Here is a 13,278-nt window from a genome sequence, read left to right as displayed (position 1 = left end):
TTAACTTGTCTTTTCCATTTTTAAAAATTTTCAGCAAGTCTCAAAGAAATGTTAGAAGTCCATTTCATGATAAGCAACTACTACTTAGTTAAAAATTAGTAAGCTTTACTGACATAGACATAAAGCAGAGATACTATCTTTCTTGGTTTTTTTTCTTGCTTAAAATGCCTACAACAGTTCATTGAGCACGGTGGCACTCATTGAATTTTGTGAAACAATAAGCAGAAAGAAGTAGAGCAGAGGAATGACTCCTTCCACTATAGCTGTGGAATTCCACAGACAATGTGTGATGTATGCAGAAGCCATGATGAAGCAGTTTTCATGCATAGAATGCAAAGGTTCATGTCAATGAACTGTGCCACAGAGGGCCCAGTTAGTAAAAGAATAGCTTCAAACATAAATATTATCTTTCAAATGGGCAAAGGATTCTTGAAAATAAATAGCTTTAGCCAAACAACATATAAAATGCAAATTTCATATTAACTACAGTTCGGTTCACATACATTTATCTCTATTTAGACTGCAGAGGATTTGCTGAGAATTTATTTATAGTCTCAAGGATCTAAGCAATCAATTTATCACATTTAACTTATATTAAAATAAACCCTGAGAAGTGTAATAATGGCTCTATCAGAGGTGTTGATTATTTACAAACAATGAAATCCAAGTATTACATAAAATTTTTAAAAATTACTGGAGAACTATATGGTTTTCTTCTACAAAGGCAACTGTTTTTCAGAGACTATCCACTGACTAGAAAAAAAAAGTCATCTATGAAATTGGTCTAACCAGCATAAAAGTAGATTCGGGGATACTGACTAGTTATTGAATTTGGTATCTTTTCTTAAACATTATCATAAATAAAGCTACTTTTGTCATAAATGAGATTTCATTTTAAATTCAATTTCAACATAAGCCAGAACACTCAGATGGTGCTAAAATGCAAATAACTTTTTATTTGTGAACAGTATCCATCTACTGAATGAAACTAAATATACAAAGAACTCTATCTTGTTGTCACAACAGTAAAATTCTATACTTATCTCACTGTTTTTTACCTTTATAATCTATAGAAGTCTGCTTAAATATTAATTTCATTTATATAACCATACATATAACACACTGGAATTTCAGGTATACAGCAAAAGTAAAAATGGAAAGCTAATGGGGCTGACTGCTCTCTTACATTGGATCCTACTATGCTATCTCCACTGAAAATTCTTATGTTAAGGACTTCAGGTGTTGTGCTGTCCAGGACCAGAGGGTCCCATTCACACTGTAGTCTGTATAAACGATGGCTACCACTACAATGTGAGTGTTCTTCTAGCTGGACAACATGATAGACCTATCCTGATCAAACTAGGCTAAAAACTACAGAGGATGTCTGATTAACCTTAATTCCTGTCAAACTATGCATATTAAAGACATAAGGAGAACCAGAATGAAGAATTAAAGTTTACAAGCTGCTAGGTGAGTTACCTATTCATAATTTCATTCTTGAAGAGAGTTGTCACTTAATATAGGTCCTACAGTATGTAGTGTATATAAGACTTTTACACAAGAAAGAAGTGGTCAAAATCTCTCTGAAGAAAAGACTGTAACAACATGTAGCACCCTAGACATGCCTCATATACACAAAAACTTCATGGCAAGTGACCAAACAATCTTGTTAAAGAATTCATTGAAAGTGGTATTTTACCCTCACAAGGTTCTGATAGATCTACTGTGATCAGCTACAATGACTATAGTGCCTAATGAGGCAATAACAACATGTAGCACCCTAGACATGCCTCATATACACAAAAACTTCATGGCAAGTGACCAAACAATCTTGTTAAAGAATTCATTGAAAGTGGTATTTTACCCTCACAAGGTTCTGATAGATCTACTGTGATCAGCTACAATGACTATAGTGCCTAATGAGGCAAGTACTTTTTCCCCATCTTCTTTTACTTCCTGAGTCCAGGCTACAGAGTCTTAAATGCAGGCCCCATCCTTCACTATTCTATAAACTGAGTAACCTGAGGATTTACTCTGGGGCTTCGTTATCTCTACTCTATCTCCACCTCCATGCAAGACTCATGTAACGGATATTTAAATTACTGACATTCAGTATGGATCACTACCACAAAATATCAGATATATTTGGGTCAAATCAAGCCACTCAAAATATAAAAGCGCATATAGTAAGTCATACATAAAATATGTCAACAGAGTAGTAAACTCTCCTCATCTTATTTTTCTTTTAACTTTCTTCATCTTAATAAAACTATATAGTTAAGATGTGTCAATGCTTTCGTATATTAAGTTGTTAATAATTATTTTTGTAATTAGTGAAAACTCATACACAAGTGAAACTTTTTAGTTTCTATTATCACATCAGATGTTAAGAGGGATTTATGATAATATAAATCTTAGCAGTGAGGTGTCTTTAAAAAAGTACAAGCAACACATAACTAGTGTTAAAATCTTTCAACAAAACAAAGTGTGAATTATCAAAAGGTAGCCCTTACCACTGTGTGTTCCTTGAATGTCAGTAAACTTTAATCTATAAAAGGATCTACATCAGAGCTACAAAATAACAACTACATACATTCACAGCCATGCAGATAATCTAAATATTTCTTTAAAACTATTTAATACTATGTTAATCACAATGCCCATGGGGGGAAAAATAATATGACATACAGAAACTCTTGTTTGGCTGTGCTTGTAGGAGATGTAGGAAAATCCTCCAGTCTACAGATGAAGATTCAAGAGAAAGCAGGAAAACAAAAAGAAAGCAAATAAACATTCATACATAAATTAGTACAGTATGATCAATCATTTGGAATGCTTTTCTTATTTCCCACTTTTAAAATTTTCCCTCAAAGAAACTTCTCAATTTTTTTTTAAGATTCATTTCCTTTTAACTGAAATCAGAAATGAAAAACCAAAGAATAAATCCAGAACATCTTAACACTACTAGACTTTGGCACTGAATAATTAATAACTTTTATTTTTCCACAAAAAAAAGTTAAGGGAGCTTTACTTTTTTTTTTTCCCAAAGGCAGGAAATATAACTATATAATACTTTTTAAAAATCTGTTTTATAAATATTATGTTTTGCAAGTCTAGAGACTATTTGAAGCCCTTAAGAGATAACAGATAATAGAGATAAAAGGTTCAAGAGGAAAGAGGAAATATGACACCTGAGACAACTAGAGAAATTTGTTTTACTTGCTGCAAAAGTTAAAGTAGCCATGGTACTTTCAATTTAGAGCCAGCGATGGAACCATGGAACTGAAGGTGTGCAGTGACATTTAGCAGAAGCACAGGTTCAGACAACAATTCTGACTGTAGGATTTTAAGTATTTTAGACACACACTTTTATCTTTCCAAATCTCAATTTATTGCTCTGTAAAGTGGGATAAAACCACCCCAGTTCACAGGATTCGGATTAGGATTAAATCTATGTGAGGTTCCTGGCTCACAAAAGGTCCTTGTCAGGACTGCAATTACTGCATCATAATCCCCCTACTCCCACACTGAATTATCAGAAAATATCTTGTCTGTCATAACTACTATAATTTCCTCATCTTTCCAGTCTGCTTAGGAAATGTGATCTGGACCATGTAGGCAGCTATTATGAAATAAACTCTTTGGATCTAGGTTTACAGTTCCAAACCACACCACAGGCCTCAATGAACAATTTCAAGGAAATGTTCTCTAAGACAGTTATCACATCACCCATGTTTAAAATATGAATAGAACTGTCACTAGCCCATACATGATTAATACTTAATTTTTATGCAGGTGAACAAAATCTTCTATTTAGTCAGTATTTAGTATGACAGATTCACTATAAGATGACAGAACATTAACTAGTTATAACATTAAGAAACAGCATATTCTCAAAATCAGACCTAAATTATCAAAGCTGCTCCAATGAAAGGAAGTTAGGAATTAAGATATATGCTCCCAAGCACATGAACAAAAGCCAATGGTTAAATTCAATCCAGAATAGATCTAAGAGGAGGACTTAAAAAGAAAAGGTTAAGAGCAAAGAATCAAAAGAAAAGTGATAAGGTATGGTATACTCACTATTAAAGACTACCTATATTATTTTAAGAATCTCATAGGCCTTATTATTAAATTCTTTAAATGAAAAATGGCAAGATATAGTAAAGCCCAGCATGAATTTGAGTAATGATTACTTAACCTAAAATCAAGAGGCAGTCTGTATTCTTTGACTAAAATTTTTAACTATTTGAATTATGTAAGCTTTTGCATGTTGTATGTTTAACTGAAGTTTGCATTATAATCATTTTTTGTTATACGATCTTACAGTGTTCCTGGAGTCAATTTTTTTGAGGGGTGCAGGGGTAAACCAATTGTAGAAAGGGAAAACATTATTCTGAAAACATTTCATTTGGTGATGTTCTTAATGACAGAACTATAGTATCTGGTAACATAATGTATACACATCTCAAAACTCAGTATGTATGGGATTCATCCAATGAATTTTAAGTTTTCTGTAAAACTGTAATAAAGTTTTAAGAAAGTAATAAAAATTGACACACTTACTGTATATTTGGTGTAATCCCTTCAAGCAGCACAATATTAACCCCACCAATATGAGCAGTGGCACATGTCTCAGTCATCTTTTGATGTAAAACATCTTAAAAGTAAGAAAAAAGAATTATGTGAAACCTGGAAATAAATTATTGTACTTTGTATTAAAGTTGCATTTTATCCACAATACATTCATTGATAAAAGATAATTCAAAAGTTTTATTTATAATAAAACTTAAATTATTTCTGAACTACTTAAAAATTTTTTATTTCTATGCATCATATATTTATATATACATCTTATATGTCAAATTGGAATAATGAAAAATATAGTTTAATATGCCATTCATGTATTAAATAGCCTAATAGCACTTTAAATCTCAGAAGTAATACTTGGTATAGAAAACATGGAAAATTTTAAAAAATGGGAAAAGAAACTATATAAAGCAGCATTCCTGATCCATATTAATGGGAAAGTTCATTTTTTGAAGAAAAACTGCCAAGTAGGAATTTTAGAGACGTGGCATTGGCTTTTTTCAGAAAAGTAGAACTACAGTGTTAGAACATCATCCTACCTTTCATTTTTTCCTTAAGTGTAAAGCTACCATGGATCCTCTTGAGTTCTGATTCCATTGTTAGCCCCCCAATGTCCGCCTCCAGGTGTGTGCGGTTCACCATGCCAATCCCAAACACTATTAGAGTAACATGCTGAGGTTCAGAAGTCACCAAGCTACGTTTCCTCTGTGTCTTAGTCAAACTATTACTGTCTTGTTCATTCTCAAACACAACTTTACATGTCGGCTCTGTAGGGCTCCGAACTCCTTTAAAAGGAAACAAAACATGGAATGTAAAATCGAAGAACACCCCAAACACCATCTTACATTTCTTCATATTCCAAACCAGCCCTCTTACTCACCAAAATGATTTTTTAAATTTTTCAACATTTTCCCATGATCATACTGACAGTAAAATAATAGATATTTGAAAGCAGGTATGCCTGAATCTTTAAGATCAACTGTGTATGGAAGGACAGGAAATGGGGTTGCGCATTATCTGACTGCCCCATTACTATCTTCTCTCCATGGATGACTGACAATTTTCTTGGCATTTCAATTATCTACTTATAACATTAAGAAAACACGATCAACAACCTATTTTAGTACTACTGCTGTTCTAAAAAGACATTTTTCAAATATAAAGATATCCATTACCTGCTGGTCCAAATGTTTCTGAAGACTTTTCCAATATTCCTGTTGGATCAGAGATAAGTGAATAGAAATTAAGTAATTTATACATATTCTGCCAGCACTCAGCTGAAGGCTCACTTTGTTCTGACACTGTAATTGAATCAGAGTCATCCATGTGAATAGTCATATGGTCCACCACATCTTTTGAACCCTTCCTAGACACTTTTGAAGTTCTTCTTTCAGATCTTCCTAAAGAATTTTTGTTTCGAGATTCCTTTTTGTTATTTTCATTGTTGGTCCGTTTGTTCTTTGCATTGTTTACTCTATTGCCACCATTCAGACTTCCTCTAGAACTGCGGCTGAAGTCAGACGAGCGAAAATCCCGATGTTTTCTGGTTTTGAAGGTAGGTGTTGGGGAAGCCGATCCAGCTGTATATCTGTTAAGTTTAATGTCAGTCTGAGTTGCTTTGATGTCATCTATCATTGTACTAAATTGATGAATAAGACGAACCAAAGCCATATCTACATGCTGGCTTATTGACTGACAAGAAATAGTAAAGTTACAGTGAAAGGTATTATAATACCGTTTGTTGAGATCATGAAAAGAAAGAGCACTGGTAGAGTTCTGAGGGGTGCACACTGACTTTTCCATTACAACAGCGCTGATGCTAAAGGTTTCCAACATTAATGCTGGTTTGAACTCAAGTGGAGGAAGATTCACATGACCTTGCCTAAAAATGAGGAGAAAAGAAAAAAATGTCAAGACTTAATTTCCTTTTCCCCAGAGATGCACAATCTTTATTAGTTTGTTAGCAAAGAAAGCTCTAAGGTAAAACATGTTATAAAACATTTAAATAATTTTAAGCAAGAGATCAACTAGAATTTGCTCATGAGGCCAACCTTTTATATGTTGGAAACTAGGCCTTAAAACTTCCCTCTTGATCTTATTCCATAACTGACTAGTTAAGATCAGATTTATATTAATTATTTCAGTGAAGTAATTAAACATTTTTCCTAGCCAATATGGTAGTATACTCCAATGGAATTTAAAGTTAATTATCGGTTAATTAGGGTGCCTCCCTTAAACATCCTCTCCCCATCTGTTAAATATATTGTTTATAAATTTAATCTCACTACATTTATATAAATTAATTTGCTATTAAAATGAAACCCTACTAGCTTACTTTGCCAAAATGAAAGTGGGGAGGAATACAACTGGAAAAAATGAAAAATGCACATTAAAAAACTATGAGAATTATTTGGGCAAATCCTCCTGCTTATCTGAAAATTTTCATATAGGAATATTACAGGCAATTTTGATACTTAAAAGCCAAACTGTCACATATTTCTGTAAACCAGCTGCCAAGAACAACAAACTACAGGCCACCAAAATTGAAAAAAAAAATTATTTTTTCCTTCTTCTTCCATGTACAATATGAATGTATAGTCACGTAGGTCAAATTTTTCTAATAGAAAAAAGAAACAGAAGCTTTGATGCAATTTAACTTAAAGATTTTATAGAGAATAATAATTCTTTAATGAATATTGTTTTAAGAAAAACCTTACTTTGGAGTATAATCCATGAAAATGTACAAACTCATAGTAAGACTACAATCATTGTTAAGCCTGTAGTTAAAGAAGGAAAGACTGGATTTTGATAAGTAGAATGGACAGGAGAAAGAAGGCTCAAAAGAAATTAAAATAATCCACAATCACAAAAACAAGAATTGAAAACATGAAGGAAGTAAGAAAGACTCAAAGAGAGAAGATTCAAGTAAAAGGAGGAAAAAACAGTGGTATATAATGAAGCAGTCACTTATGACAAAAGTTGCCAGACAGATAAAGAGCTGGCGTGGGCACCACAGAGTCAAAGTTAAAATTAAATTTTAAAAATATTTATTAAGTCCCTATTATGTTCAACTATCTTGTCTAGGGACAGCACAGATATGAGGAAACTAATGTTAATAGGAACTTCTACATGCCAGAACCTATGCTAAATATTTTAATATCCTGGCTTTACAGGATGGGATATATAGGTTTACACAAGAAAATATGTATGTTTACACATATTATTACCCAATAATAATGTATAGTAACTAGCAGAATGAATAACATTCCAAATGTTGGGGGAAAAAACCTGAAATTGATGACCAGGAAAGTGTACTAAGACAGAAATCTCCAAATAGAGTTTAAGGTGGAAAAATAGGAGATCTGAGAAATCAAAGCTAATCATGGACCAGTAATAAGAATTTAAAGTACTCAGAACTGATGTAGTAGTAGAAAAAGAAAAGGAATGTTAAGTTCAGCTAGATCAAATGCAGTAAGTTCAAAGTCACTCAAAGAACCTCTCTGAGAACATAAAGTATGGTCAGATGAAGTTCTAGTCTGTGGTAGACAGTATTATATAGCATTTAGTAAGCCAATAAGTAGGCTGTTAACTATAATTATTAAATACATATAATCTAATTATATATAAATTAATTATATCTACTGATGACACATACACTGTGCATATGTATTTATATATATATATATAAGAAAATCAGCTATTGCAAATAGAAATACAAGTTAAGCACAGAGCTTTTAACTGTAATTAGGGAGTATAAGTTTGTATTAATGTTTTGGAGTCTGAATTTGATGATTCCAATGTGAATGGATTTCAGTTACATAATACCAGTTTCCTAATAACACATTTAAATCTTAAACTAAAATGTATTGCAAATAACTGCATCAAGTACAAACTAGCTGCTAGCTCTTCAGTCAACAAATCACTATGTAAATAACAGATGGACACCATGATCATTAATCAATCACATTACGTATGTCAGTGATTGGTCAATGTACATTTGTTATTCATTTCAAGCACAGACGGTAAAGCTTGTAATTGTGTTGCTTCCTCATGATAAATCCACATGACATTTAAAAAAATTGATAATCAAAAGGGAGCTGGACAGCAAAGATAAAAATGCAGTAACAAAACAAAATAATGATAATGCCAGTGGTGAAATTAAAATAAAAGTAAATGGAGTTATAGAAGAAACTGCGGAAATGTTGATACTTCTACTGTTCTAGAAACTATAGATATACAGCTAGAGGAACTCAGTGAAGGCAAACTTACTGGCATAAAGAGGAAAGTGGCCGTTTAAAAAAAAAAAGGATGACAATATCCCAGGGAAGTGATGCTGGCAAAAAATTTCATAGTAGAAGGAACTCATAATGTTATTTTATTACATTAAAAGTACAAAGGAAAAAGTGTTGGAAACTCAGCAGTACTTAGAATGGAGTATAACATTATGCCAAGGTACATAAAGGATGCTCTTTTTGCATTGCAAGTTATATAATAAGATGGCAAGGGCTATTCAAACTATCCTTTGATGAGAATTTTAGAGTGAAGTAGGACACTTTAATTCTCAGTGTTTTTAATGTTTTAAATTATAATGTACTAAGTATATTAGTTTTATTATATTTTTCATTTCCCTACACATTTATAATAAGCAGTAATAGAATGTTTAATGTTTTAACAAACATTTTTTCCAGATCACAAAACAAAGGTAATTTTCCCCCACTACTCTTGATAATCATTAAGGTCACTTTGTGGTGCTTCGGATTGCCATCATTTATGGTGCGACACTACTATGAAAAGCAGTGACTGTTTTATATTTAACAGAAAAGACAAGGTAATTTCCATGTTCCCGTGTCATTAGAAAATCCTCGGATATCTAGACCTGAAATAAAATTTGAGAAAGCTATATTTTTTATTAATAATTGCCATAAAAATGTTTAAACTTACTTTGTCAAATTATTTAAAATTTTAAATAGAATATTTCAAATGGAAAACATATTTCACTTAGTTATATGTGTGATACATGTGCATTTTACTTTTAATTTACCACCCTGCAAAAACCTAAATTGGATGAAATCAAGAATGTCGCAAAAACCTTTTGTCATAATTGCCACCTATATCCATATTCTACTATTCCTAGCTACATCAGCAAGACCCATGCAAAGTAAAATTTAATGTTCACAAAAAGATTAATCAAATATTATTATGGGCATAATATCTCCTATTCAAACAGTAACGAAACTAAAGAACTATCCCTGATAATAATGACGATAAAAGATGGTTCTTAACTTTCACCATGCTACATTTAGTATTCCTGTGTATTTGTTTCTCATGGCCATACTCTCAATATGACTTCTACCCTGTTTCTAACAGGAAATACTGCAAGTTGACTCAGAATGGAAGTTAGGAATAATTTTAAGTAAAATATGTAAAATTACAATGCATAAGATCCTAAAAATTCAGCTACTGCAACAGTAAACAAATTCTGAGGATATATGTAACAAATGTACTTTAGATATTAAAATTACTCTCATTAGCATTAGAGGAAAATAAAGTTTAAAAAAGATGTTATAACCTGTATACAACATTCTACACAAAAAGAACAATAACACAAGACACCTTCTTGCTCTTTTGCCTTTTCTCTCTTTGGCTGTATCCGAATCCACAATATCTGCTCTAAGGCAGTCCAAAGTCCCTGAAAATGAAAGGTGTTCTCCGAAGTACATTCGGTAGCAGAGTGGCATTGCATCCTGTGACTGAATCCCTGTATGACTGAGAAGAGGTTTGAAAACAACCTAAAAGACATAACACATTCATTAATTAGCTTAATTTATAATTCATCATTTACTGCACCTTTTTTCTTACCCTACCTTAATACATATATCATATATCAGTATTGTACTGTGACAAAAAAAAGTACTTGTGTAATAAATATAACTCTAATTGTACTTAAAACTTAACAGTATTTTTCAACCCCCATTACATGCAACTCATCCTCAAATTAATCATAAGAACAAAGATTCCTCCCTCCTGCCTAAGTGTCTGAAAGGACAAGGAGAATAAAATTGTGAACTAATTTAAATCATTCTATGTCTTGCTTTTAAAAAGGTATGAGGGACGCCTGAGTGGCTCAGTTGGTTAGGCGGCTGCCTTCAGCTCAGGTCATGATCCCAGCATCCGAGATCGAGTCCCGCATCGGGCTCCTTGCTCGGCAGGGAGCCTGCTTCTCCCTCTGCCTCTGCCTGCTTCTCTGTCTGCCTGTGCTTGCTCGCTCTCTCTCCCTCTGTCCCAAATAAATAAATAAATAAAAATAAAAAAAGGTATGAATAGGGGCGCCTGGTGGCTCAGTGGGTTAAGCTGCTGCCTTCGGCTCAGGTCATGATCTCAGGGTCCTGGGATCCAGCCCCGTATCGGGTTCTCTGCTCAACAGGGAGCCTGCTTATTCCTCTCCCTCTGCCTGCTTCTCTGCCTACTTGTGATCTGTCAGTCAAATATAAAATCTTTAAAAAAAAAAAAAAGGTATGAATATATACTGTGTTTCCATAAAAATCTGGTATATTAGAATGATTTATCACCTTCCTATGTTAATATTAAAAATATTTCATATGTAATATTATGACCATCTGACCTCTTTTTAAATAGTATCATATTTAAATAGTATCACTTTAAATAGTATCATTTAACATTTATTTTCTGACAAAAAAAAAAACCCAAAACCTTCCTTTACATTGTAAGTAGAATACAAGCTTATGGAAATAGATCACTCTGGTTACACTCTTATTAACTGATTTTGTAGTCATGAAGAGGTAACCCAAAGAGAAGCAACTAATATGTGTTCAGCAGTTGATCACTATAATCACTCTGCTTATTCTTTGCTGTATAGTTCCTTTTCTTCCTTCTACATCCAAAATATAGGTGCTATCCAGTATTGCCATTGGACCTCTTATAATCCTTTCACTGTACATCTCAGTGATCTCTTTCTGAAAGTTAAATGATACTATTAAAATGGATAGGTGCCATTTATGTATTAAGACCTAAGTCTACATGTTCAGTTATCTCTAGGTCATCTCATTTGTTTGTGCTTGGGAAGACAGGCTACTCTTATGAAGGTCAAATGGCCTATAACAGAAAACTCCAACAATTATACACTAGAGTAGAACCTTAGGGAGAAATTCCCTCTCCCTTATGTACTTGCTTGGGATATTCTTTCTTGGTTTTTACCCCTTTCATTCTAATGGGAAAAACTTTTCCCTCTTCAAGGTCCAAACCATCCTCCACTTTTTAAATGTTTGTCATTTATTTATCCGCCATCTTGTTAATCCTCCATACCTATTAGAAACTTTGATTTTTAACTTACTTTCTTCTTTTTCTTTTAAATCCCAATTTATCATGTTGAATGACTTCTTTAACCATGGAGATAACTCAACCAACACTTCAGTTCCAAAGTTATGTGACTTCTTCCCCCACCCCATTTTGGCTTAAATGTCATTTTACCAACTTCCTATCACTTATTTCTCTTGCTACATCTGCTTTGAATCAATCTTTTTATACTCCTATATCTGAGCTGCTAGAACAATGAAAGGAAATTATATAATTACATTCACTGGTACCTAACACTAACCTAAACTCTTAACGAGGCCCTCAGCACATCTGGCAATCCTTTTAGGGAGTCTATGGTAAGCTCTCTTTCCTATTCATGCCAACCTGTACACATATCTAAATCACCTTACAGAGCATTTTACTGAATTATTTAATATTCCTGTTTCTAGTAGATTTTAAAATCTTATATATAAAACAATATAATTATCTCTAAAAATATGTGTTGAATGCTAACAACTATAATTAATGTAATCTATAGGCCAAAACAACAATAAAAGGTTATTTATTTTATTTATTTTTAAATAAAATAAATTATTTTATTTTTAATTATTTTTTAATTTATTATTTTATTATATTATTTATTTTTAATAAAAAAATGAAGTCCCTAAAAGCTACTCCAATGTACTGGAGAAGTAAATCTCAAGAAAATTTAAAAGTGCCTGACACATTTCTTAACATAAATTACCTTCTACTATAAGAGAAAATTGAAGCTATCAATCTGCAAACTTATCTCTATAACTGTGAACTGTCCTTATTGTCTTCTTAGTTTCTCAGAAGAAAAAAGTAATTTTTTCTGTCTAAAACCTCTTTCTCTGTGAGTGACTCTAAATTCCAACACTCTTCATCCCTCTCTAAATCCTGCTCTATCAGTTTACCCTTCTTTTTTTTCTTTTTTCTGATCGGGACCTTCCTAATTTCTCTTAAGTATGCAAATACGGTGGAGTCTCTCTCATCCTGAAAAAATAACATCTCTTAATACCCATGGTCCCGCTCACTCACTTGCCTTGTGATCACTCAGACTAAAATATACAATTCAAAGGATTTTGCTCTCCACTCTTACATTTAATCAATTGAATAAGACCTCCATATTTTGCCATTTTTACCTTATCAAAGCCACAACCATCTAAGTTAAAAGCTTCATTTACCACTTATGTGAACTATTTCAATAACTTATCTTTTCACCTATAGTGTCTCTATATAACACCTATAGTATCTCCATATAACAAAAATGTTACTATATGGGACAACTAATTATATACTACTCTTCTGTTTAATCCATATCTATCTGTAGATGCTAAATTTGCATTTGTAATT

General features: G+C 32.6%; 1 protein-coding gene across 5 annotated transcripts in view; it reads right to left on the bottom strand.

The window, feature by feature from the left end:
- Positions 1-13,278, bottom strand: part of KIAA1109 (KIAA1109 ortholog) — a 220,928-nt gene that overhangs the window by 86,882 nt on the left and 120,768 nt on the right. For all 5 annotated transcript variants that reach the window (XM_013053923.2, XM_045083613.1, XM_045083614.1 and 2 more), the window contains 5 exons: positions 10,204-10,379; positions 5,766-6,472; positions 5,130-5,375; positions 4,567-4,660; positions 2,689-2,739 (listed from right to left, as the gene is read on the bottom strand). In XM_013053923.2, coding sequence (XP_012909377.1) covers positions 2,689-2,739; positions 4,567-4,660; positions 5,130-5,375; positions 5,766-6,472; positions 10,204-10,379 — 1,274 coding nt within the window. The remainder of the gene's footprint in view (positions 1-2,688; positions 2,740-4,566; positions 4,661-5,129; positions 5,376-5,765; positions 6,473-10,203; positions 10,380-13,278) is intronic.

This window comes from Mustela putorius, unplaced genomic scaffold, assembly GCF_011764305.1.
Source record: "Mustela putorius furo isolate JIRA1106 unplaced genomic scaffold, ASM1176430v1.1 tig00000721_pilon_pilon_pilon, whole genome shotgun sequence".
In the NCBI taxonomy this organism is placed as follows: Eukaryota; Metazoa; Chordata; class Mammalia; order Carnivora; family Mustelidae; genus Mustela; species Mustela putorius.
Note: the sequence above shows the minus strand (reverse complement) of the source record. Positions and strands in the feature narration are given on the sequence as shown.